The sequence below is a fragment of the Loxodonta africana genome, chromosome 16, assembly GCF_030014295.1.
Source record: "Loxodonta africana isolate mLoxAfr1 chromosome 16, mLoxAfr1.hap2, whole genome shotgun sequence".
Taxonomy (NCBI): Eukaryota; Metazoa; Chordata; class Mammalia; order Proboscidea; family Elephantidae; genus Loxodonta; species Loxodonta africana.
This window is the reverse complement of record NC_087357.1, coordinates 59,135,427-59,153,452: the sequence shown is the minus strand read 5'-3', so window position 1 is coordinate 59,153,452 and position 18,026 is coordinate 59,135,427. Positions and strand designations below refer to the sequence as shown.

At 37.6% G+C, this 18,026-nt stretch overlaps 1 protein-coding gene across 1 annotated transcript in view; it reads left to right on the top strand.

Annotated features, from left to right (window-relative positions):
• TMEM26 (transmembrane protein 26) overlaps positions 1 to 17,826 on the top strand; it is a 70,908-nt gene extending 53,082 nt beyond the window's left edge. The window contains exons 5-6 of the mRNA XM_023546979.2: positions 7,513 to 7,589; positions 12,436 to 17,826. Coding sequence (XP_023402747.2) covers positions 7,513 to 7,589; positions 12,436 to 12,860 — 502 coding nt within the window. The 3' untranslated portion in view covers positions 12,861 to 17,826. The remainder of the gene's footprint in view (positions 1 to 7,512; positions 7,590 to 12,435) is intronic.
• Positions 17,827 to 18,026: the final 200 nt, after the last annotated feature.

Here is an 18,026-nt window from a genome sequence, read left to right as displayed (position 1 = left end):
GGTTGAGTTTAAACAGAATCATATAGATTTTAGAGATCAGGCACTGGTCGGAGATGTCATAGCTGGAAATTTTTTCCCAATCTGTAGGTGGTCTTTTTACTCTTTTGGTGAAGTCTTTAGATGAGCATAGGTATTTGATTTTTAGGAGCTCCCAGTTATTTGGTTTCTCTTCGTCATTTTTAGTAATGTTTTATATTCTGTTTATGCCTTGTATTAGGGCTCCTAACATTGTCCCTATTTTTTCTTCCATGATCTTTAGTGTTTATGTTTAGGTCTTTGATCCATTTGGAATTAGTTTTTATGCATGTGTGAGGTATGGGTCCTGTTTCATTTTTTTGCAAGTGGATATCCAGTTATGCCAGCACCATTTGTTAAAAAGACTCTCTTTTCCCCAGTTAACTGACACTGGGCCTTTGTCAAATATCAGCTGCTCATATGTGGATGCATTTATATGTGGGTTCTCAATTCTGTTCCATTGGTCTATGTGCCTGTTGTTGTACCAGTACCAGCCTGTTTTGACTACTGTGGCTGTATAATATGTTCTAAAATCAGGTAGAGTGAGGCCTCCCACTTTCTTCTTCTTTTTCAGTAACGCTTTACTTATCTGGGGCTTCTTTCCCTTCCGTATGAAGTTGGTGATTTGTTTCTCCATCACATTAAAAATGACATTGGAATTTGGATAGGAAGTGCATCGTATGTATAGATGGCTTTTGGTAGAATAGACATTTTTACTATGTTAAGTCTTCCTATCCATGAGCAAGGTATGTTTTTCCACTTATGTAGGTCCCTTTTAGTTTCTTGCACTAGTACTTTGTAGTTTTCTTTGTATAGATCTTTTACATCTTTGGTAAGATTTATTCCTAAGTATTTTATCTTCTTGGGGGCTACTGTGAATGGTATTGATTTGGTGGTTTCCTCTTCGATGTTCTTTTTGTTGATGTAGAGGAATCCAAGTGATTTTTGTATGTTTATTTTGTAACCTGAGACTCTGCCGAACTCTTCTATTAGTGTCAGTAGTTTTCTGGAGGATTCCTTAGGGTTTTCTGTGTATAAGATCATGTCATCTGCAAATAGAGATAATTTTACTTCTTCCTTGCCAATCCAGATGCCCTTTATTTCTTTGTCTAGCCTAATTGCTCTGGCTAGGACCTCTAGCAAAATGTTGAATAAGAGTGGTGATAAAGGACATCCTTGTCTGGTTCCCGTTCTCAAGGGAAATGCTTTCAGGCTCTCTCCATTTAGAATTATGTTGGCCATTGGCTTTGTATAGATGCCCTGTATTATGCTGAGGAATTTTCCTTCAATTCCTATTTTGCTGAGAGTTTTTATCATGAATGGGTGTTGGACTTTGTCAAATGCCTTTTCTGCATCAATTGATAAGATCATGTGGTTTTTGTCTTTTGTTTTATTTATGTGGTGGATTACATTAATGGTTTTTCTAATATTAAACCAACCTTGCATACCTGGTATAAATCCCACTTGGTCATGGTGGATTATTTTTTTGATATGTTGTGGAATTCTATTGGGTAGAATTTTATTGAGGATTTTTGCATCTATGTTCATGAGGGATATAGGTCTGTAATTTTCTTTTTTTGTGGTGTCTTTACCTGGTTTTGGTATCAGGGATATGGTGGCTTCATAGAATGAGTTAGGTAGAATTCCATCATTTTCCATGCTTTGAAATACCTTTAGTAGTAGTGGTGTTAACTCTTCTCTGAAAGTTTGGTAGAACTCTGCAGTGAAGTCGTCCGGACCAGGGCTTTTTTGGGGGGGAGTTTTTTGATTACCTTTTCAATCTCTTTTTTTGTTATGGGTCTATTTAGTTGTTCTACTTCTGATTGTGTTAGTTTAGGTAGGTAGTGTTTTTCTAGGAATTCATCTGTTTCTTCTAGGTTTGCAAATTTGTGAGAGTACAATTTTTCGTAATAATCTGATATGATTCTTTTAATTTCAGTTGGGTCTGGTGTGATATGGCCCATCTCATTTCTTATTCGGGTTATTTGTTTCCTTTCCCATATTTCTTTAGTCAGTCTGGCCAATGGTTTATCAATTTTGTTAATTTTTTCAAGGAACCAGCTTTTGACTTTGTTAATTCTTTCAATTGTTTTTCTGTTCTCTAATTCATTTAGTTCAGCTCTAATTTTTATTATTTGTTTTCTTCTGGTGCCTGATGGATTCTTTTGTTGCTCGCTTTCTATTTGTTCAAGTTGTCGGGACAGTTCTCTGATTTTGGCTCTTTCTTCTTTTTGTATGTGTGCATTTATCTATATAAATTGACCTCTGAGCACTGTTTTTGCTGCGTCCCAAAGGTTTTGATAGGAAGTATTTTCATTCTTGTTGCATTCTATGAATTTCTTTATTCCCTCCTTAATGTCTTCTATAACCCAGTCTTTTTTCAGCAGGGTATTGTTCAGTTTCCAAGTATTTGATTTCTTTTCTCTGATTTTTCTGTTATTGATTTCCACTTTTATGGCATTATGGTCTGAGAAAATGCTTTGTAATATTTCGATGTTTTGGATTCTGCAAAGCTTTGTTTTATGACCTAATATGTGGTCTATTCTAGAGAATGTTCCGTGTGCACTAGAAAAAAAGTATACTTTGCAGCTGTTGGATGTAGTGTTCTGTATAAGTCTATGAGGTCAAGTTGGTTGACTGTAGCAATTAGGTCTTCCGTGTCTCTATTGAGCTTCTTACTGGCAGTCCTATCCTTCTCTGAAAGTGGTGTGTTGAGGTCTCCTACTATAATTGTGGGGGTGTCTATCTCACTTTTCAGTTCTGTTAAAGTTTGTTTTATGTATCTTGCAGGTCTGTCATTGGGTGCATAAATATTTAATATGGTTATATCTTCCTGGTCAATCATCCCTTTAATCATTATGTAGTGTCCTTCTTTATCCTTTGTGGTGGATTTAACTTTAAAGGCCATTTTGTCAGAAATTAATGTTGCTACTCCTGCTCTTTTTTGATTGGTGTTTGCTTGATGTATTTTTTTCTATCCTTGAGTTTTAGTTTGTTTGTGTCTTTAAGTATAAGGTGTGTCTCTTGTAGGCAGCATATAGACGGATCGCGTTTCTTTATCCAGTCTGAGACTCTCTGTCTCTTTGTTGGTGCATTTAGTCCATTTACATTCAGCGTAATTATAGATAAATAAGTGTTTAGTGTTGTCATTTTGATGCCTTTTTATGTGTGTTGTTGACAATTTCATTTTTCCACTTACTTTTTTGTGTGCTGAGATGTTTTTCTTTGTAAATTGCTTGTTCCTCGTTTTCATAGTAGTTGAATTTATGTTTGCTGAGTCATTATGTTTTTCTTGGTTTTTATTTTGAGTTATGGGATTGTTAGACCTCTTTGTGGTTACCTTAATATTTACCCCTAGTTTTCTAAGTAAAAACCTAACTTGTATCGTCCTATATCGCCTTGTTTTCCTCTCCATAAGCCATGATATTTTTAACCACCTCATATGCATGCAAAAGTTGGACAATAAATAAGGAAGATGGAAGAAGAATTGATGCCTGTGAATTATGGTGCTGGCCAATAATATCGACTATACCATGGACTGCTAGAAGAACCAATAAGTCTGTCTTGGAAGAAGTACAGCCAGAGTGCTCCTTGGAAGTGAGAATAGCGATACCTTGTCTCATGTATATAGGACATGTTATCAGTAGGGACCAGTCCCTGGAGAAGGACATCATGCTTGGTAAAGTAGAGGGTCAGTGAAAAAGGAGACTGTCAAGGAGATAGACACAGTGGCTGCAACAATGGGCTCAAATATAACGATTTTGAGGATGGCACAGGACTGAGCAGTGTTTCATTCTGTTGTACATAGGGCTGCTATAAGCCATAGCCCACTTGACGACACCTAACAACAGAAACAGCACTGGGATTATTTATGGCTAGTGTTCGGCTATCATTTATCCCTATTTTGTATCATGATGAAATTGAGGCATAAAGAGTTTAAGAAGCATGTGCACATAATGATAATAATAATAATGTTTATTTTTCACTTGCTGTGTGCCAAGCACCGTTCTAAGAGCCTTAGTTGTAATAAGTTCTTTATTTTCTACAGTAACACTATACAGTCATACTATCATTAGCCCCATTTTATAAGCTGAAGGGTGTCAGACAAGTGTCTGAAAATTAAAATAAATAGCTTGTTGTGATCTGTCATATTTAGTCTGTTAGATGCTTTGCTAAGAACTTTATATGTTTAATATACTTAAATAATACTCTTAATAAAATTGTTATATAAAATCCAATAACTACTATTATTGTCATCCTCATTTTGTAGATGGGGAAACCAAAGCATACAGATGTTAAATTACTTGGTCATAGTCATGCAACTAGTTAAGTGGTCAATTTAGGATTGAGGTCCCACATCCTATCTCTCTAGTGAGGGTGGAGCTAGGATGTGAATTATGGCCACCCCCACCACAGCTCGCTCATGCTTTACTTTTACTTTCTACTGTCTTGCAGACAGACTGCGTGTAAGTTTTTCATAGAATTGCTGAATTTTGGGATTAGAAGAAACTTCGAAGTGACCAAAGCAAAAAACCAAACCCATCACTGTGGAATCAATTCTGACTCATGGCTAACCTTTTGGTTAGCAGCTGAACTCTTAACCACTATGCGGACAGGTCTCCTCAGAAGTGACCATCTATTGTAAAATGTATTTTATAAAAAAATAAAATAATTTTTATATTTATTGCAAAATCTCCTCCAAAATATCCTCAGCAAATTTTTGTCCAGCCTCTACTTGAAAATTTTCACTAATAAAGAATATACCAGCCCCAGGAGCAACTCATTTTATTTTGAGGTAACATTATTAGAAAGTACCTCCTTCTATTGTGATGAAATTTGTATCATTACAGGTGAAAACTTAATCATTTGAATCTGAATTGATCCTCTGAAGTCATGTTTAATTTCTCTTCTATGACAACCCTTTAAATAGATGAAATAAGAATTTTTAAGTAATCTCCACCAGTTTTTAGTTTCTTGAACTATACCACATATAACCTGGCTTTTAGTTCCCTCACCATACTAGTCTCTCTCCTTTGATACAATAACTTCATAAATGTTCGTCTTAAAACATGAAGCACAAGACCTAATACTTCAGGTATGTTCTGAATTGTAGAGTAGAGTGGGGCTAAAACTTTTTATTTCATCCATGAAATTAATATAATGTAACGTTTAAAACGGTAAATTTTGAAATCAGCTATCCAGTTTTACTTCTGTTCTCAACATTAAGAACTAAGCACATTACTTTCAGCAAGTTACTTCAACTCTCTATGCCTCAGTTTCCTCATTGATAAAATAGAGTAGTTAAGAGGGTTAAGGAAACCCTGGTGGGGTAGTGGTTAAGTGCTACGGCTGCTAACCAAAGGGTTGGCAGTTCGAATCCACCAGGCTCTCCTTGGAAACTCTATGGGTCAGTTCTACTCCATCCTGTAGGGTCGCTATGAGTCAGAATCAACTCAATGGCACTGGGTTTAAGAGGATTAAGTAGGATAATAGAGTTAACATTTAGAAACTACCTGGCACATAGTATGAGCTCAGAAACTGTGGGTAACATTATTTAAAAATTTAGGCACTTATTGAAGGTCTACTATATATAGACATCGATATTGCAGAGGGAATTGTTATAGTCTGGATTGCCAAGACACTTCTACTTAAAATTCTAGACTTTATACTACTTTTGTGAAGCAACCTATGATTGCATTTGGTTTTGAAAAATCATAAATCATGTCATGCTGTGGACTCCTAATTAGATAATAGTAAGAGAAAGTCCTTGAGACTTTTTCATGGCTGCTGCTGTGAAATGCTACCTCTTCCATCCTATTCTAGGTCATCCAGTTACATCCTGTCAAGATCTTTCGGGATCCTGATTGTGTCTTGCAGTGTATTGGTTTTCCATTCAAGTTCCATGTCATATGTACATACGAGAAGCATTCCATCAATGTCATCAACCAAGTCATTGATGAAATGTGAAGTAGAACAGAACCAAGGGCAGAGTCTGTGGCAAACCATTAGAGAATTCCCTTTGGGGGCAGTTGTTTAAACAGCTAAGAATCCATCTAACAATATTCACAGCCAGAAAAAAATTTCTTAATCTTGTTAATGAGAAAACTATGGGAAATTTTTCAGAAGCCTTGTTTAAATCCAAATGCATTATGTCTATTATCAACTTATATAGTATTACCTGCTTGATAATTCTAACTGTATTTAAAAAACAAAAAAGAAAGACAGAAACTTAGTTGAGTATAATTTGTCGTTAAGGAAACTGTACTGATTTCTAGTGATTACTCTCTTCTTAAAGGACTCACAGGAAATTTTAAAATAATCACTTACATAATCTAACTAGGAATTAATAGTAAATTGTGCCTTTTTAGTCTAAGGAGTATTTCTGCTTCATTTTGAAAGCTGAAGCTTCATTTTTCTGTTGCCAGCCTTGTCTCCACTATTATTTCTGCCAAGGCAGGAAACGATGGCTTAGAAATCTCATTTACGAATTCTTTCAGGGTTTTGGGATCTAATCTTTCAGGGCCTCAGCACATGAAGCATTGAAAGTTATCCCTTACAATCTCCTCATTTACTTCGGTTTCAATTACTCTTCTCTGATGCTTTTCTAGCCCTCTCCAATCTGAAAATCACTCTTGACAGAGAAGATAGAAACATAATCTGGAATTATATCAGTGACCACAAGTTGATAGCTTCCTTTGTATTTTTGCTTATAAAATGTGCCTTTAATGATTCTTTTATTATCTATCCCTTGCATTTCTGTAATCTCTATTCTTTCTGACTTTAGCCTTTGACATCATTCTCTTAGGTCTACGACATTTGTATATTTGCCCAAAGGTGGACCCTTTCTTTTTTACATTCACCCATTCCTTCCACATATATATGTTGAGCGCCTATTATTTGCCAGGCACTGTTCTAGGCACTGGAGATACAACAGTAAACAAAACAGACACAGTTCTTACCTTCCTAGACCTTAATGAATTTAGCTTTCCACATTTTTTTCCACTTGATGTTAGTTTCCTTGTACATGCTGAGCTTTTAATTTTTGAGCATCATCTAACCCTCTTGAGATGTCTTTTCAATTAGAGTCTCAAGATCTTAGGACAATTATCACTTTTTCTTGAAATCAGCCCTCTGAATACCCACAGCGATGTGTAACTTTTCCCCTAGCCTTTCTCTCATAATGTTTCCACAATTTTTAAAACTAAAGACAGCAAAAGGGGACCAAGAGACCTTGCCATAATGCAATCAGAGTTTGCCATAATTGCACATGTGGAAATTGGATCGCATCGCAAGTCTCAGCTTTGTTTTTTTTTTTTTTTTCACTTCATTATCCCATCATGATCTTGAATGGGTTATTCATGAATTTCTTATATGATCAAGATATTTTGACAACTCACAATAGGTTTATTGAGGATATACCTAAATATGATTTGAGACGATTTTTCTGCACAGAATCATAATTTTTATTATTAATTTAAAATTTTGTCTGCATTCTAGGAACAGCCCTGCACTGGTCTATGCCATCCTGGCTATATGGACTTGGAGCATGCTGCAGTTCCCACTTGACCTTGCGGGTAAGTGTCTTGATGTTTGCGCTAGGAAAGAGAAAATTACAACCCTTGATTACCAACTGTACTAAAGCTAAGGAGATGATTAAGAGGATTATTGTGTCCATATCCCAGTGTCAGCTCCAGTTCAGTTTGGAAGAAAAGCAGAATGAAGCTTAGGAAAACCATTAGTGGATTCACCCTGGTACATGGTGAGCCTAAAGATGTAGAGTGGATCAGAGCTTTACGCCCACTTCAAACAGTGATTCCATCACTTATGATTTGTGAAACCTCCTGCAAATTAGTTAGTGCATCTGTACCTCAGTTTTTTCATCCATGAAATGGGGCTGATAATAGCAGCTAGCCTTAGGGTTCTTGTAATGATTAAATAAGATGCAGTTGATAAAGTGCCCAGCATAGTTCCTGGCACATAAGTGTTAGCTCTTCATATTTTTAAGAAGTCATTTTTAATTTCTTTGTCAGACTCATGTATTAGAACCTCAGAGCAAGTAAGAGCAGTTTCAAGACCACATGGAAAATTAAAAATCTTTTCAGGTGTTCCTTGGAATCCTGTTGGTCTTACTTTAATGAAGTCATAAACCATCAAGGTTTTGTAAGAAATGAAATGTTTTCTAGGCATTTCATGCTAGTGATGGCCTGGAGCTACACTGTCTAGTACAGTAGACACCAGCTACGTATGGCTCTTTAAGTTAAAATTGAATAAAATTAAAAGTTCATTTTCTCAGACACATTCAACCAAAAAACCCAAACCTATTGCTGTCAAGTCAATTCCGACTCATAATGGTCCTATAGGACAGAGTAGAACTGCCCCATAGAGTTTCCAAGGAGCACCTGGTAGATTCAAACAGCCGACCCTTTGGTTAGCAGCCATAGCACTTAACCACTACACCACCAGGGTTTCCCTCAGACACATTAGCCACATTCAAGTCCTCAATTGCCACATATGGCACCATATTGGACAGCACAGATATAAAACATTTTTATCATCACAGAAAGTTCTATTGGACAGCACTGATAAGCAGTCATCCCACAACTTGTAGGAACATTTTAATTTGATTTGGAATTCTCCTGGATACCACCTTACTCTGAAGAAATTCTAGGATTTAATCATTACATTTTCCTCAGCTCAGATTTCTTTTTTATTGCACCCTATTCTGATGGCCTCAGGATTAGAATTAATCTTTAGGACAGTGTCTTAGTCATCTAGTGCTGCTATAACAGAAATACCATAAGTGAATGGCTTTAACAAAGAGAAATTTATTTCCTCACAGTAAAGTAGGCTAAAAGTCCAAATCCAGGGCGTCAGCTCCAGTTGAAGGCTTTCTCTCTCTATCGGCCTTCTCAACAATCTTCCCCCAGACTAAGATTTTCCCTGTGCAGGGACCCCAGGTCCAAAGGATGTGCTTAGCTCCCGGCACTGCTTTCTGCATGGTATGAGGTCCCCACTCTCTGCTAGCTTCCCTTTCCCTTTATCTCTTGAGAGATAAACGGTGGCACAGGCCACACCCCAGGGAAACTCACTTTAGTTTAGATCAGGGATGTGACCTGGTAAGGGTGTTACAATCCCACCCTAATCCTCTTTAACATAAAACTACAATCACAAAATGGAGGACAACCACTGAATACTGGGAATCATGGCCTAACCAAGTTAATACACACATTTTTGGGGTGACAAAATTCAATCCATGATGGAGTTACTTAATTTTTCTTTCTGTATCTTTGATATACCTAGAGGTCTCGGAGGCCATTTCAGATCCTAGCATTCACTATTGGCAAACAAAATTGTTACCAAAGTGGATGGGAAGAGTGGTATTTTTTTGTTTGCTTGTTTTGTTTTTGAGATACCAAAAACCAGTTCCCAATTAATGACAAATGTATGCCCAGAACACACACAAGCACACACACATATTCACACACACACACACACACGCACGCACACACACACACACAAAGATTTTTGTCCTACAGCCCATAGGTCAATTGAAAAAATATTCGGCACCATCACTTTAGATGCCTAGTAATACCCTCAGGGGGTCCTCTGGGAACCATTTCCTGACCCTAACTTCTTAGGAAAGGCTATTATTGATCTTATATTGGTTTTTCTTTTGGCATTCACTCTGCTAATCCTCACCCTTCTCCCATATTTTGTGGTTTATAGCCTGGCTAAGAAAATTTTTATTTAAGAAAGAAATTTTGTAAACTTTCAGGGGTGATAATGTTATGCAGCTGTTTGAAAAACAAAGACCAAATGTTACTTCTGACTAAATCACTATTGTATTTTCCAACAAACAGTACATTATATTCCCCCATATCAACAAAGCAGCTTAAGAATATTTGCAGGCTCCAGTAGGCAAAGGCTTTCTTTGTTTGAAAACTCCAAATGGAAGGTTTCATGATTATAAAAAGGATTATTTCTCACCCTTGACCCTGAATCAAATTTACATTTTAGAAATGAAAACCAAAAAGTTCATCTGTTGATTGGACCTCCTTTTATTTAACTAGAAAATTGGTAATTATATCCAGTCTTTTCTTGTAAACTGTGAAACAAAACCATGAGGAATTAGAACAAAATAACAATGGAATTTCTTTGGACATCTTTTTCACATCATTAGAAAGATGTTTAACATTAATTAAGTTTAAATTTGAATATACGCACTTGAATTTTCCAACACAATTTATACACATAGCCAAATGAACAAATAAATAAGTAGATTCTAAAGAGAGGACCCAGAGGGATAGAGCCACGTATACTCTGTTCCATCTCCCAACATGTCAGGCAAATCACTCATTATCAAAAGGGTAAGGTGGGTGAGAAAGCAGAGAGGAGCCAGGAGTGTTACTCCAACGCAAATTCAGCCATGTATTTGGCTACTAGAACGGCCTTAACAAATTACCACAAACTGGGTGATTTAAATAAACAGAAGCTTATTCTCTCTCTGGTCTGGAGTCTAGAAGTCTGAAATCAAGCTACCAGCAGGGCCACACTCCTTCCATGCCTCTTCCGAGCATCTGGGTGTTGCGGGCAGTCCTTGACATTTCTTGGCTTGCAGCTGCTTCGCTCCAAGTTCTGCCTCAGTCTTCACGTGGCCTTTTTCCTTCTGTGTGACTTTCTGCTTCCGTGTGCCCTCTACTTATGAGTATACCAGTGACATTAGACTTGGGCTCACCCTATGGCTTCATGTTAACTAATTACATAAGCAAAGACTCTATTTCCAAATAAAGTCACATTCTGAGTTTCCGGGTAGGCCTGAAATTTTTTTTTTTTGGTGGTGGGGGGTTTGTCGTGGGGGCACGAGTCAATCCAGTACAATCCCCACGGAAACAAAATGAGTCAATGAATCAGTATTCTTCTCCTCACAGATAATATCATTATCCCAGTTTTCAAATGAGGAAACTGAGGCCCAACAAAGTTGAGTAACTAGGCCACTGTCTCACTCGTAGAAAATGGAGAAGCAGCCAGCTCCCTGAAGTCAGGCCTTGACTTCTTCCCTACACTGCAGACCCAAGGACAGACATGGCGGCTTCCTTTATTCTTTATTCTCTTTAGTATTTAATTGTGTTTTGTGTGAGGACTAGGGAGTGCTCTGAAATTTTTTAAGTGAAGGGAAAGTAGAGGACTGACTTTTTTTTTATGTGGTTTATTGGAATGTTGACAGCTTACCCGTTTTGAACATAAAATGACCTAGCATGTAAAATAGCAGGATGGTTTCACTTGTTCCACCCAGAATTAAATTACAAAATCATATACAAGCATAGCACCCACTGTTAATGACATGCCCCCATCTTATTATCCTATATGTCTACCTTTCCTTGTTGTTAGGTGCCGTCAAGTCTGTTCCGACTCATAGCGACCCCATGCACAACAGAGCAAAACACTGCCCAGCCCTGTGCCATCCTCACAATTGTTGCTATGCTTGAACCCATTATTGCTGCCACTGTATCAATCCATTTCTTTGAAGGTCTTCCTCTTTTTCACTGACCCTCTACCAAGCATGATGTCCTTCTCCAGGGACTGATCCCTTCTGACAACATGTCCAAAGTATGTGAGACTTAGCCTTGCCATCCTTGCTTCTAAGAAGCACTCTGGTTGTACTTCTTCCAAGACAGATTTGTTCATTCTTTTGGCAGTCCACGGTATATTCAATATTCCTCTCCAACACCACAATTCAAAGGCGTCAATTCTTCTTCTGTCTTCCTTATTCATTGTCCAGCTTTCACATGCTTATGAGGCAATTGAAAACACCATGGCTCGAGACAGGCACACCTTAGTCCTTAAGGTGACATCCTTGCTTTTCAACACTTTAAAGAGATCTTTTGCAGCAGATTTTCCCAATGCAATATGTCTTTTGATTTCTTGACTGCTGCTTCCATGGGTGTTGATTGTAGATCCAAGTAAAATGAAATCCTTGACAACCTCAGTCTTTTCTCCTTTATCATGGTGTTGCTTATTGGCCCAGTTGTGAGGATTTTTGTTTTCTTTATGTTGGGGTGTAATCCATACCGAAGGCTGTGGTCTTTGATCTTCATCAGTAAGTGCTTCAAGTCCTCTTCACTTTTGGCAAGCAAGGTTGTGTCATCTTCATATAGTGCCCCCACACACCTGTCAGTTTGTCATGCTGTGGGGGCTTTTGTGTTGCTGTGATGCTGGGAGCTATGCCACCGGTATTCAAATACCAGCAGGGTCACTCACGGTGGACAGGTTTCAGCTGAGCTCCCAGACTAAAACACACTAGGAAGAAGGACTCAGCAGTCTACTTCTGAAAAGAATTAGCCAGTGGAAACCTTACGAATCACAGCAGAACAATGTCTACCTTTTCTAGGACACTTTAACTGGTCTGTCTTTCATTTTCAGTACAGCACGTCGTGTGCCCTGCGGCTGTGACAGCCAGAGGATTCCCCAGCCTGTTCTTTTGCCAGTACAGTGCCGATCTGTGGAATATCGGAATCAGCGTCTTCATACAAGATGGGCCTTTTCTTGTCGTGCGTCTCATACTAATGACCTATTTTAAAGTGATAAACCAGATGCTTGTGTTCTTTGCTGTGAAGAATTTCCTTGTGGTGGTGTTACAACTCTATCGCCTGGTAGTGCTGGCCTTGGGAGTCCGGGCTTCCATGCGAAACCAGTCAGAAGGCCAGAAAGAAGAGGACAACTGCTCGGGTCAACCAGCTGAGAGTGGCCTCTTACCAACGGGCTGGGAGAGCAATTCTAAGGAGGGCTCAGCTATCCCTTTGCAGGTTTCACAAGTCACCTCTGACGACTGTCCCCCAACTCCATAGATATTTACTTACTGGAAGCATGATGGAATGGTTAACTTTCTGGTTCTTCTCACAGACAGGATCTCCCTCTTTTTTTTTTTTTAACTTGGCATACAATAATTTTCAAAAGAACCACATTAAAAAAAAAATGTTCTTAAACCAAAGTCGAAGGATTTTCTTTTTTCAACTCAATAGAAGGAACTTTGATTAGTGGCTATCAGTGCAACTTCTATGTGATGGTATCAGATGTTTTAGTCGTTCAGAACGACTAAGTGATTTGTTTGGCTTGAACTGTCTGAAAAGCTTTGGACTGGGTTACAGTGACATGCCCTGGAAAGATCTATTGCAGACAAACAGTGCCGCGACTGGTACCTGAAAATGCAGAAGCTTTGAACTTTGGCTCCATTGTCAAACTATCTCGTCTGATCTTTTCTGCAGTGTCCCTCTGACATCCAAAAACGTACATTCAGTGAATGCAGAACAGAGAAAGGGAAGAGTGCCTTTAACATTACCTCACTGTGGGCTGGAAGCAGTGAAAACCTCTGCCCAGCTTCCATGTCATAGAGAGCCCTGTTCTTTGCCGCACAGGCCCTCCCTGGAAAATCATTGTTTTGGGCTTATGTGGTATTCTGTCATGGTGCATATATTCTTACAGATATTTTATTGCTTTTGGCTAGGGTACTACCATATACACACAGCAAGCCATTTCAGTTACACATCCACTGGTTGCAAGACAGAAAATACTGGTAAAATGCTAGCAAAGTCACAATTGCCATTCTGAACGTGATACGAGGTATTTGTCAGAATTTTCCTTAACCCTACTTTAGCATTTTCGGTATTGCGAGATTGGATTACATGGGTTGATGCAGAGAACCACTGAAGCAAGGAATAGAGGTGTTTAGGCCCTTTAAATGTTACCAGTTTCTGGTGTCTGCCAGCAAGTAGCAAGCATAGCTGTAGCTCCTCTGAACTACCTCTGTGGGAGGCCACCTTTGGTCTCAGGGAACACCTTGGTGACAGAGGATTGCATCAGCCCTAAGCACAGCCAACTGCCCTTGATTAGTGATGACAATATGCCACAGTAGTGTGGCAATGAAGAATTTGCTTTAGTTCCCTGTACTAAGGATCCTTGGTGCCACAGTGGTTAAGCCCGCCGCTGTGCTGCTAACTGAAAGCTACGCGGTTGGAAGCCACCAGCCGCTCCATGGAAGAAAGACATAGCAGTCCACTTCTGTAAAGATTACAGCCTTGGAAACCGTGTGCGGGGCAGCTCTGTTCTGTCCTACAGGGTCGCTATGAGTCCAAATCAACTGGACCGCAACGGGTTTGGTTTTGGGTTTTTCCCTGTGCTAAGACGTCATTTTCCCGTATTGAACTAGCCAAGCTATCCCTTTATAGACCTCTGTACTTTGCAGATGGAGGTGATTCAGAACTTTTAAAAGTGATTTTTGCTTAAAGATATAGCATGAATATTCACCCTGCTCTATAGTAGAAATTATATGAGACAAACAGTTCCAATACTGTTCTTTAGGGGTTCAAGAATAGTTCCTTTTATATTATTATGCTCAGAAATTCAAAGGGGATATTAAAGACAAGGCAGGGTATGGCCTTATAGAGGGTGTAGCCTACTGAGAGCCAGTAGGGACAATTTTATGTATAAATCTCTGTATGACCTGATATTCGTTCAAAATATCTGCCGAAAATTTTCATCGACAAATTCTCTTTTCATACAGAGAAATGCATATATTCCAGTGAATGGTTTCTTCAGTGCCTGTAATCATATATGTTTCTTTTTCTTTCTTTTCTTCCTTGTTTTTCTAATTTAAGCAATATGATGATTGTAAAATTATATGTGAAACTAATGCAATACATTTTTAATTTTCCACAATTAGTTTTTGAAAGTTAAAGTCAGCATATTATATTTATATGAAGTAAAGAACTTGATAGCACTTAAGGGCATGTTATTTAAAATGCTTAGCACTGAAAGCAAAATAATAACTGCTATTTATAAGAATGCCTCAGCAAAATCTGTTTTCATGTCGACTGTTTGATGTTGAATGTTTTTTTCCACAACATGTATGTGCTGCTTATTATTGTGGATTTGCTTACGGCATACTTTCATGTTTTAGTTTTTTTTTTTTTCCCAGTAAAACAAACATTGAGCCTCTAAAAATAGATAAAGTATAAAGTAGTACGGCTGTTGCAAGAATATTTTTAAATGCTTCCAAATCTGAGACTTGGCTTGGCTTCATGAATGAGTTTCTAGTGTTTAAGTCAAGTATTTTGCAATTAGCACTCTACTGAAGGCCTGGGAAATAGGAAGCCTGTCCAGAGACTAGCTTTATTGAGAGTGCCAGGAAGTCAAAGAGTGTCCAGGACCATCTTGGCAATTCGTAATGGCAAAAATAGACACATGTTCTGTGAGATTTTCCAGGAAAATCTGCTAAGGGCAGCATTAGTTAACCTAACTGCCAGGACTCCCACTCCTTTGGACCAGCTGTTTTTATAGTAGAAAAAAGAAAAATCTGTATTCATTTAGTTGATTTTAAAAACTCCTAAGTCCAGGTTGTATCCACAAGAGCCCCGATGAAATGTTAAAATTGTGTTCAGTTAATTGTATGCTTTTATTTTAGACTGCTAAACATTGCAGTGTTTGAAAACATCCAAGGGTTTGCTACATAGTAGCTAAAACACTGGTCACCCTTAATGTGTTGGCATCCTGTGGACTTGCTTATGTTTGATTTATAACAAGGGAAATGACACAGATCATCTGTGTAATGTGATGCAGGCCTTTACCTCTCTACCACCCCCATAGACACGTAACACACCAGGCCCCAACCACGGGAAAAAGTAGCTCATTTGTAGTTGTTGATGTTGTTGTTATGGTTATTGTTGTTATTTAATTGCTTGTTCAAGCAAATGTGCTTCCTAGAAACATATCATTCCACTTGTGAGAAAACACAAGGTACATGTTTTAACAATGGTATGTAGAAACACACCTAATAACCATCTTGTTGGTTTTCTTTGCCCTTACTGGATAAGTCTCAGAGATGAGTTGACACTAAGTATCTCAATCTCTATAAAAAATGGTAGATCATTACAGGGCTCACATCTACCTTCCTTCTTTCCCTCCTTCCTTCCTTTCTACCTTCCTTCCTTCCCTTTTTCCTACTTAAGACCGAATGACTAAAAGTTAGGTATCTTTGAATGACGCTTTTATGAATACATAGTAGGGGATTAAAAAGCACTGTGAAATTTCTCCCTGAATTTACCCAGACCATCTCGGCCCTTCTTGTGTTGGTAAATAGAACGTTCTATTCCATATAACACTTGTTGGGATTCTGCTGTAGAAATCCCAAGGGCTCCTACCAGAAGAGAAAAAACAGAACAAACCTCACCTTTTTGATAAATACTAATGTTTAGCTGCCACAATAGTGCTATTGTAAAAATAAAAGTTGGAATTTGTAACTGAATTTCACTGTACTTCTTGGCCACTCTTTCTGAATTATCAAATGGTAAGATTAGTGAACTATCTTTGTTTCTGATTATTCTGTTAATTTTTATTGGAATTGGTAACATAAGGAAATAAAAATTTGTATTGGCCAGTAACATTCTTTCTAATCTTCCAAAATGAAGATTATGACACAATTTTACCCACTGGCTTTGTTGTAGTTCCACTACCTATAGCAGCACTCTAGGCCTTGTTAGACCACACAGATACAGCCAAGAAATATCAGGATTTACTACTGTAATGTAAGTTATTAAGTTGTCATTTCATAGAAATGTTCCAGAGCTTTGGCAGGCAGGCATTATAAGGTGCACATGCTTTAGAATTTTCTACCAGCCTTCAGAGTTGAACATTGATTCATCCTTTTTGGCATTTCATCTGAACAACTCTTAATCAACTCTCCTGTTAAAAAAGAGAAAGAATTCAAAAGGCCAAGCCTCTGTCTACCTTTGCTGTACTCCAACGCCAAGAAAGTGAGATATTGAAATATAGCACAGAGCTTCAGAGACGTAAATGAAAAACCAAACTTGAGTTACAAGAAGAGAAGAGGCTGTTCCTTTTTTACAACTTCAGACTCTGCTTTTTACTTTGTGGGCACTCTGTCCGCTCTTGGAACCCTCTGGTTTGGGGTTAAAGCAAGCAGCTGGAGATGTTTACAGCTTGGAGGCTTCAAATAACTTTCCATATGATGCTAGTCACTCTAAACAATGTTTGAATAATCAACTGCTACAGACTTCTTTTTTATGGCTGTCCATCTTCTGAATCTTTCTTACTAGAATACTGTATAAGAATATTTTCTCTGATTTATTTATATTTATACTATTTTCTAATAAATGGCCTTTGTACGTTATTAGATATGGATATATTAAATAGTTGGTGTACAACTTTATCTTAATGTCTATTTTTGCCTGCTTTTCATGTCTTTGTTTTCTACTGGAATTCATTTCATTTTTATTTTTTAAGCCCTCATTTAAAAAGAAAAAACTGATTTAGACTATGATTAAAGTGGCATTTCAAACTAGTGAGGAAAGGCTGAGCAATTTAACAAATGATTTGGGGAAATTTTGCCATCCATCTGGAAAAAATAAAGTTAGATTTCTATCTTATGCAATACACAGAAATAAAACCCAGATGCATTGAAGATCTATATGTAAAAGTGAAAACCATAAGATATTAGAAGATAATATAGAATGTGCTTTTTAGCATTGGAGAATGTAAAAGATCTTCCATAGCAAGACATGAAACTCAGAAGCTATGAGAGAAAACATTTACAGGTTTTCCTACATAAAATAAGGTTTAAAATTTCTGAATGGCAAAAGTTATCATGAATACATCACTACTATTTTCTGGAGTTGATGCAACCAACAATAGAAATGGGAGGTATGAATGAGACTTGGAAATGAGGAACCAAATTTATCATTTATTCATATGTAATAAGATTAAAAACCTACCTTGAACATCCAAAAAAAAAAAAAAAAAGAAGCTATACAAAAACCTAAAAAGCTATTAAAAATAATTCAAAATCATACAAAAGCCATTGGATACCTGATAGAAATACATAGTCGAAAAAGAGATACCCTTCTATATCAACTAGAACCATAAAATCATAGAAATAAACTTAACAAAAAATGCAAAAGAACTATACAAAGAAAACTTTTAAAAGATTCTGATGACTATAA